This window comes from Penaeus vannamei, unplaced genomic scaffold (genome assembly GCF_042767895.1).
Source record: "Penaeus vannamei isolate JL-2024 unplaced genomic scaffold, ASM4276789v1 unanchor128, whole genome shotgun sequence".
NCBI lineage: Eukaryota > Metazoa > Arthropoda > Malacostraca > Decapoda > Penaeidae > Penaeus > Penaeus vannamei.
The window spans coordinates 30,015-40,000 of NW_027213132.1; the positions used below are offsets into that span (position 1 = coordinate 30,015).

Here is a 9,986-nt window from a genome sequence, read left to right on the forward strand (position 1 = left end):
TCCAATATTGAATAGTATTTCTACTTGTTTTATACCTGTGTCATATTCCCAAAATGTGTAGCTTAATATGACTGTAGCTTTGCAAGCGGAGAAGGAAAGAATGGAGGAAGGAGAAATGAAGGAGGGAATGAGAGGGGAAGAATGGAGGAAGGGGAAATGGAGGAAGGAATGAGAGGGGAAGAATGGAGGAAGGGGAATAGAGGAAGGAATGAGAGGGGAAGAATGGAGGAAGGGGAATGGAGGAAGGAATGAGAGGGGAAGAATGGAGGAAGGGGAATGGAGGAAGGAATGAGAGGGGAAGAATGGAGTAAGGGGGGAAAAGAAGGAATGAATGAAGGAACGAAGGAAAGGGAAAGAAGAGGAAGCAAGGGAAAATAAAAAGGAAGGAATGAGGGAATGTAGAAGGCAAGAAGGGAAAAAAAATCTATAAAGGCAAGAAAAAGGGAAGAGGGATAGGGAGAGAAGCAAGGGAGGATGGAAGGAAATTGGAAGCAAGTCAGGAAAAGAAAAGAAGGAAGGAGGGAATAAAAAAAGATAAATGAAAAGGGAAAATAGAAAGGAAAAAGAAAGCACGAGGAAAAGGGAATAAAGAAAGATTTAAAAAGAGGAAATGGAATGAAAAAAGAGAAAAAAGAAGAGAGTGTAAACGAGGAAAAAAATATAGATTTAAAAAGTAAGAAAAAGAATTATTAAACGAACGACGAAGCAAAAATTATAATAATAATAATAATAATAATGATGATGATGATAATAATAATAACAATAATAATAATAATAATAACAATAATGATAATAATAATGATGATGATGATGATGATGATGATGATGATGATGATGATGACGGTAATGATAATGACAATAATGATGAAAGATAATAAAAAACAAGGAAAAACGCTCCTTAAAAGATCAAAGAAAAAATCCTTCAAGCTAATAGCAAGCTCCAGAATAGCCCACTTATCTCAAATCGCGAACAACGGAAAACGAAATTTTATGTGGAAAGTTAATATATCATCCGCCTCGAGGAACTTTAATTACGCTCTTATTTTAGGATATTTTTACGCCCAGGTGACTCCGCCCGCCCTGGAGAGACTCGACTAGGTGGGGGGACTCACGCGATAGGGACCGCTTGTGTCTCTCTGTCTATGTGTCTGTCTGTGTCTGTCTCTTTAGGATCTGTCCCTCTGTCTGTGTTCATGTATATATGCGTCTGTCTGTCTGTTTAACTGTCTATCTAACTTTCCTATCTGCCTGGCATGTCTATCTGCCTATCCTGTCTATCTATTTATCTATCTGTCTATCTATGTATATTTATCTATCTATCTATGTATATTTATCTATCTGTCTACCTATCTATCTGTTTATCATTTTATCTATCTAGAAATACACACACATATATTTATACATACACATATATATATACATATAATACACACACACATACACACACACACACACACACACACACATATATATATATATATATATATATATATATATATATATATATATATATATATATATATATATATATATATGTATATATAGATAGATAGAGAGTTAGATAGGTAGATAGACATAGATAGATAGATAGATAAATATAGATAGATATATGAATAGATAGATAGATAGATGGATAAATAGATAGGTAGATAGATCAATCGATAGATAGATAGATATCCCGCTATGTTTTGTCCTATCCATCTGTCTTTCTGTCTCCCTGCCTCAGTTTGCCAATCTGTCTGTCTGACTGTCTCTTTTTCATCGTTCTATCTGTCACTTTTTATTTGTCTGTCTGTCTGCTCTGCCCCACCTTTCTTCGTCTATTTATCTATCCAATCCGTGTGTCTGTGTACTCATCTACTAGTTTATCTATCCATCCATCTATCTATCAGTATGCCTGTATGACTTCTATCTGTCTATCTGTTTATCTACCTTCTAATCCATCGGCATTTCTATGTCAGGCAGACAAATTATCTGGTTGTATACTTTTCCATTATCTATATCCATAATTATTTATACATCATTATCTATCTATCTATCTATCTATCTATCTTCTCCATTATCTATATCCATAATTAGATATACAATATCATCTAATTAACTAACCATCTATCTATCTATCTATCTATCTCTCTATCTATCTATCTATCTATCTATCTATCTATCTATCTATCTATCTATCTATCTATCTATCTATCTATCTATCTATCTATCTATCTATCTATCCATCTTTTGTGTATTAGCGCAGGGGCCGTCCTAACCCATGGGCACGCTTGGCAGTTGTCTGGGAGCCCCATTAACCTCGGGGCCCTAAGTACTAACCTCTGCATAAATATTATACAGAAACAAGACTATAGATATTTGTTATTGCGTTAGAAATTATCATTGGTTCGTTCCCTGATTAAGCTCTTTTATGGACCATTTTTATCTTTATATCTGTGGCTGGCTGTGTAGTTAGGGCCTATGATGCTGATAAGACGACCTTTGTGTGTGTGTGTGTGTGTGTGTGTGTGTGTGTGTGTGTGTGTGTGTGTGTGTGTGTGTGTGTGTGTGTGTGTGTGTGTGTGTGCGTGTGTGTGTGTGTGTGTGTGTGTGTGTGTGTGCTGTGTGTGTGTGTGTGTGTGTGTGTGTGTGTGTGTGTGTGTGTGTGTGTGTGTGTGTGTGTGTGTGTGTGTGTGTGTGTGTGTGTGTGTGTGTGTGTGTGTGTGCGTGCGTGTGTGTGTGTGTGTGTGTGTGTGCGTGTGTGTGTGTGTGTGTGTGTGTGTGTGTGTGTGTGGTTGTAGCATAAGAAGGAGGGGAGGGAGGAAGAAGGAAAAGAAGAGGAGGAGAAGAAGGAAGTGATAGAAAAATAAGGAGGTGGTGGAGGAGGAGAAGGGAAAGAGGATGACGAATGCAAAAAAGGAAAAAAGGAGAAAAGAAGGAAAAAAGAATAATGATAAAAGTGGAAGGGAGAAATCCGCTCTGTAAGGTGCAGAATAATGCGCCTCTACACCCAATTTTTTATAAGACTTGAATGAGAATAATGATAAGAGTGTAAGGGTACGAGAAGACTGAAGGAGAGGGGAAGAAGAAGAAAAAAAAAGGAAACAGAAAAAGAAAAATTATGGTAGAGTATTATAGTTCACCCTAAATCGGTTTTCTTTGAAGAGTTGCGTTTAGTATCCAAAGCGACGCAAATTTGTAAACACGTTCGTGTTTCGTCGTTGTTTTAAGTTTCTTTTCTATTTATAAGGAAGGTTATTATTGTATAGACACTATAGAGGGCTGATCACAATCTGCCAAGCATGGATGTCGGGGGAGATTTTAAATTTCCAAGGTATGGCTATATATATCGTAATTTTAAATGATTTGAACTGTTTCTAGTGAGGCACCAGGACGGGGATAAGCGAGTATTGCCCGACTCCCTTTTTCACAGTGGCTATAGCTTTTCTTACGCCGCTGCTGTAATGATTCACTCAGAGGCTAGATTCACTGCTCTTCCTGTTGCGCATGCTCATCAACATATTTTCTTTCACAAGAACTTCACAGCCATAATCTAAAAGGGTTTGGTTATCTTTTACGGTGCTTCCGTTGCTGCCCGGACGAGGTTCCTAGAACCATTCTAATTTGCTTTGCACCCGGATAGTATGTATTTTTGGAAGCTCCAAGCTTGCTGCAATAGGCAAGCCTTACATTAAAGTTGTCTGTTGCAGCAATACACTGTTGCTACAGTGCAGGAGAAAGTAGACACACCACAACACCTCTACTGTACAATGCAGCCCTAGGGTCTGACACGGAGGGGCTTGTAAATCAAGAGCAGTTCAAGATATTATGTATGATTTGGAACAAGAACACTTGAACTTTATTTCTTGTTTACCCTCTGATTTGGGCGCTGGTCTTTAGACTTTGACTGTAACTCCCGACTGCTATGAATGCAGTGCAAAGTCCCTCTCCCCAACCTTTCAAACATGGCTGAAATGCTCTTAACAGGCCTCGTTTTGAACTAGGAATTGATTGATTCGGAACATCTTGAGGAAAGGCTAACATAATTCTTCTCTTCCCAGTGATTCTAGAGTGCTGAAAATAAGACTCGAAATCAGGAAACTTTTGCACCTACAACTATATTCTTGTACTGCCATATTTCATTTCATTTTGCAAAGTATGAACACCGAAAATGACTATGCACAACAGGAAGTGCTGTAGATATAGCCTCTGAATGAATCATTACAGAGTGCTATACTTATAGCCACTGTACCCTCTTTATGGTTTTAACACGTATGTCTTTATCAATAGTAATACCTATTTAGTTGTAAATCGTAATAAAATGCTACATCATAGAGAGGACTAACCTTTAATACCAATGGGATTGCTTCTGATGTATATTAACCATATATAGTTTGTCTTTTAATCGATAATTATAGGGTGTGCTCAAAATGGTGTGGCCTCGTCATCTTTAGCACTCAGGGTGAAAAGGCAAGACAAAGCTTGTAATTATCCGTGAGTGATTAGGACCCAGTCCAAGCTCTATTTTGCTTTGGTAGGCCTAGGATATTTATGGTGGGAGATTGCTTGCCTCTGCCAGAGTGCTGTAGGTGTAAAGGCTGCAATAAACACTTGAAGCATTGCTATTATCTTGGAAATTGTCATTGATTAACCACCTCTATGACATGTTCATATTTACCCTTGGATTTCCATGAGATTTATCATGTTCTTCATAGTAGTTGAGGATAGTATCAGTACTGTACATAGTCAGCATTGACTTAACCCATTAATACCGGTATATGTGTTTGAGTCTGTCACGCCTTGCTGGCCATGGCTCCGCTGCTGTGTCGTGGAGACATGAGCCCCGATAGCAGCGTCACACTGACGGGACGCCTGGCAATGTTTATTTTTTCGGGTATCTCATGTGTGGGACACCCATTGTGAACGGGTTAAGTAAGGTGATTGAATGGCCTAATGACAAATAGCCTAGACTTACAAACTTTGTAGGTCCCATTTCCTCCAGCATGCTAGGAATAGTTAAAGGTTCAAATCAGTCACAGTATCACGGAGGCTTGGGCACCTTTACTCATCGAAACATTTAACACATGCATTGACAAAAACTGCTATATATGGACAGTACACATACATTCCATGAGTATCAGTAGCTACTATTGGTATTTGTGATGTATCACATTTTTTCAATATAAATGGTATCTGTCACTCCCAAAACTCCATGCTTCCGATATTCATTTATTGGATGAATCAGTACTAGGATTACCTGATGCCAAAATGATAATGATTTTTTCTTTTACTCTTACTTTTTTATCTAAAGGAAGGGAGTTGACTGAATAAAATAGAGAAAAGGCTAAATGGATAGATAGATTAAAATTTAGATAGATAGGTATAAAAACAAGTAAACAATATAATCAACAATTACAAAAGGTGTAACAATGTTTCTTCCTCACAGCCTGAGATGGCTGTAAAACGTGCAGCAGAAGAAGAAGAAGATGAGAAGGACAGGCCAGGCAAGAAACGAGGTCGACTGGAGTCAAGGGGTCTAGGGCCCCAGCCCCCTTCCTCCCATTTGGGCAGCTTAGGGGGTGTGGCCTCAGCTCGGACACGGCAGATTGTGGAGGAGAAATTAATGGAGTTTGAAGAACAAGAAAACTCTGAGGTGGTGAGTCTTGATACCAGGATTGGATTCCTTTGTCTTGGATAAATGGAGGACAGAGTAATTGACTGATTCAGGGTATCTGATAATTTTAGGGATTGTATTATTTGCAGATGCATATTATTATTATTTATTATTATTATTTAATATTTTTATCACCAAAGAGATTAACTAATCCTTCCTGATCTCAACTGTCTACCCATATCCTTGATTATTAGTAGTATTGATAGTAGCACTAATAATCCCAATGCCAATAATAGTAATTATGTTCACTCGGGCATCACAGCCTAAATTCAGCCCAAAATCATGGCATTAGGCTTTCTTAACAAGCGACTCTCCTGGTTGTGTGCCTACAGGATCACTTGTTTGTTTTAAAACACCTTTCCAATCTTTGTCATTTGATATTCTGTATCAAGTTGGTAATGGAATGTTTTCCTGGGACAGTCTCCATATATTCTCTAAGAAATGTCAGTGCAATAACAATATCAATAATAAACATTTTGATATTTGCCATTATAAAATATTTTTGTCTTATACAATTTTCTATAACACCCTGCTTTGTGGCTCACAGCTGAGAATAGAAATAGTGTCCTTGGAGACTGCTCTTCTAGGCTTGGCTCATGAGTGGTTCATTTTACCCTTGTATACTGGTAGAAATAATGCAAAAAAGCCCCTTCTAAATGCCCACTTCTTCCTTCAAGAGCTTTGTTCACTCATGTTGAGTCATATGGCACATTACCATCACCTTGGCCCTCAGCCAAATTTTTACATGACAGCATATTCCTGTCTCCCAGCCCTCAGCCAAATCCAGTATATTGATAACATAAGAAAAAATATAACTGATTCCCAAAAATTAAAGGGATTGGGATATCAGGTGAGGACAGGTAGACCTAGTTATTGATTCCTTGATGACAAAGTACATGTGGAGCCATTTATGTATAAACAAAATTCACAAAGACAGAACCAGAATGAAAATTGCTAGTATTCAGGTAATGGTTTAATACTTTTATTATTATTATTTTTGTCATCAATACCACCACCATTATTATCATGTCATCTTTATTAAAAGTTGTGCTCTTTGCATTACAGACAGATGGACCCCTGAATGAGTCCTTGCTCAAGAAAATGATCTTAAGCTTTGAGAAACGTGTACTGAAGAACCAGGAATTGCGAATCAAGTTCCCTGATGATCCTCGCAAGTAAGGCTAATGTATTACTATTTGGTTGGCTTTTCTTTAATGTTTATTGATTTTATTAGTTCTAGTGTTTTAGTTGTGTTCAGCAGTATTGGCTCTGAAACCACATCCCTTGTATATAACAAAGTATTTGATGGTTTATATAAAGTCAAAATAAGTCAGGAGCACATCAGCTCCCTAATGCCCACAGGGTATTTAACCCATTGGATCATGGCTCATAATCCAGACATTAGGATTGCTTGAGTCTCAGCCCACACAAAGACTCGTCTGTGGTGTCAAGACTTTGCCTATCCATATTTTATTTTTTTTATTTATTTTTTTTCCCACCATTTACCAAGGTCAATATTTTTCATTTGATAGGCCTAAGTAGTATCAAGATGGTAATAGAGTGTTTTCCTTGCAAATACTCCATTGCTTCTCCCTAGGTACTATATTTGTGTCAGTATATTTATATTTTTGTAATATTAAATTTTTTGTACTACACCCTTCACTGACACAGCTGTTAGAAATAGGATCCTAAGCATAGAAATAATGTCCTCCCTTTAGCTGGCACTCTTCCTTAAGGAGGCCGTCGCAACGAAAATTTTCAAAAATACTTGAAAAATATAAAAAAATCTCTTGTAATCTAGTGGGCTTTGGCAACCTCATGACGTAATATTTTTGCTAAATATGTAAAATTAAAGGAGTTATAACTAAATCTCTGCCCATCCCCCTTGGGGGGGGGGTAGCTGGTAGCTAGCTGGCAACTCTGTTTACCCATCAGCAGATCGTCAAGCCTGCGGCCTTGGGAGACAAAACTCCACAGGAAAATCAGAGAGGAAGGTTGTCAGCTCCTACTTCCATAACACCATATTGCAGTGTAGGCCCATATAACAAAGTAAAGGGACAATACTAATTGTAGATGTTATTCTATTATTTAATAACCATAATATGATCAGAAATACTCCTTAATCACTGCTGCAAAAGTTTTTTATACATTTAAATACCTCACGTGGCCAGGTTAGGTACTGGAAAACTTGACAGGCGGTAATTTCACAATTATGTGCAGTTATTAGAATTAGCACTTTGCAAAAGGAGGGGACAATGTACCAACTACACTTCAGAATACCATGTGAACGCAATAGAATGCAGCAAGATTGCTGCAGAGATTAGAATTCTAAAGAAAAACAAAAACAAAAATCATGGGAAAAGTTTCCTAAATTTTGGAGCCCGTTATCTGAGAACTACACTTTTGTCAACATTTGTCAGCATTTTTTTTAGTAGCTCCATAAATACTTGGGCAATTCTAATGGGGTTTGGATCATTTAAAAGCTGAATATATTTGCGATGATTTCCTTAAAGTAAATTTTCTTTTTAGGTTAGTTCGTGATGTTCATAAGACTGGACATTCAGAAAAAAATAAGTTCCCACTAAACTAAAAAGAAATTTAAAATTCCAGTCTTTCCAAATTATAGGTATTACTTTAGACTATAAGTGGTAATTTTTTCAACAAGTTTATTCAATGGATAAGTGCGATACTAAAGAGGTTGTAATTGTTCAAAAACCTGCTTTTCATATATAGCTTTATTATTTATTGGCCAATTGTTATGAAACTTGATGGTGTTTATCAATTTATGTGTATGAATAACATATTAAAAAATCATGAATATCCAATCATAATTGACAAACTTCGTTCTCGAGTGCGACAGCCCCCTTAACCCAATGTTGATGGGAAAATGGTGCATTCCCTTTGGCAATACTTGGTCACATGTTTCCCCACACATATGGCTCTGCCAATACTTAGCCATAAAGGAGTCAATTAGTAGATCTTACGACCTCACTTTTCCTTGAAAAAGCGGGAAAATGCTTTTTTTAACTAATGCTATCAATATTGACACTTATTTTTGTTATAAACATTATAATTACTATATTGTTATTGAAATTATGAACAGCAATAATAAACACTAGAAAATATCAAAAATCAAGGAAAAGGGTAAACAGGTGAGACATAGATCGCGTAATTGACTCATTGGTGACAGTACTTGCGGAGCCATCTATATATATAAACAATTACTAAATTCAACACCCACACAATGGGCATGCATGTACATACATACAATGCCCGGCAGCTTGGGGTTAATCTTAGAGCCCCTCCTAAATGCTCACCAAGTCTAATTACCCTCCAAGAGCTTTGTGCACTCATCGTGAGTCATTCCCATCTGAAATTCTCATGACAACATATCCTGTCATCCCAGTCATCTGGATCCAGTGGGTCAGAAAGGGGTCAGTCTCACGTGATGCACCACCCTTAATGCAATGCTACATAGATTCAAATCAGATCCTACAGTCAGATTACAGAGATTGCTAAAAGAACACAAATAGAGATGATGAAATTTTTGTGGAAGCTGAGACTGGTATAATTTACTAAATTCCAAAGTATTGTATGGTTATGAATTGTGAAAAAACACATTTAACACAAATGGAAGCCAAATCAATGTTTAGAAAGACCACATTGAGATTTTTAAAAGGATGTGGACATCAAGCCATTTCATTTATAATGACTGATAGACCAAATCATATTAAGCCATTTTTTCCAGATTTTTGACAAATGGTAACCTTAATGTATAAATGGAATAGTCACTCCTCAGTGTACAGTGATTGATCCTGCTGCACCATTTTTTATCTCATATCTTAACCCTTCCCCCATGCATGAGTTGGGCAGGAGCTCAAAGTTGTTGCAATTGTGCCAAAAGGTTTAGTTAGGTTACTGTTGTTGTCTGTTTGTATTATGATTTTATTATTATTGTTATTGTTATTATTATTGTTATTATTATTATTATTATTATTATTATTATTATTATTATTATTATTATTATTTTTGCCTTCAAAATATACCGGCATTAGTGGGTTAATGTTGTCACTAGCATAAGCATTAAATATTGCTCATAATTATATTAATCTCTTCATAGTTGATAACTTTAAGCCATTTCTATATCTGTCCAGAGTCAAAAAAGGTTCATCAAAGCTGCCAGCTGAACATCTCTCAGTTGATTCAGTTTAGCTTCCCCTCTTTAACCCAATAACACCGGTATATTTTGAAGCAGCGTCACACGCCCGGCAATGTTTATTTTTTTGGGTGTCTCATATGTGGGACACCCGTCGTTAGTGGGTTAACAAAT

The 9,986-nt window shown here is 36.9% G+C and overlaps 1 protein-coding gene across 3 annotated transcripts in view; it reads left to right on the forward strand.

Moving 5' to 3' along the window:
- The first annotated feature begins 3,157 nt into the window (after positions 1-3,157).
- The window catches only part of LOC113829642 (beta-catenin-like protein 1), a 15,132-nt gene continuing 8,303 nt past the window's right edge, over positions 3,158-9,986 (forward strand). Inside the window, exons 1-3 of one of the 3 annotated variants that reach the window (XM_027382848.2) lie at positions 3,158-3,316; positions 5,429-5,638; positions 6,722-6,831. In XM_027382848.2, coding sequence (XP_027238649.2) covers positions 5,435-5,638; positions 6,722-6,831 — 314 coding nt within the window. In that variant the 5' untranslated portion in view covers positions 3,158-3,316; positions 5,429-5,434. Of the gene's footprint in view, positions 3,317-3,366; positions 4,255-5,428; positions 5,639-6,721; positions 6,832-9,986 lie in introns of those variants that run through there. The other 2 variants (XM_070119390.1, XM_027382849.2) reach the window with 2 other exon arrangements.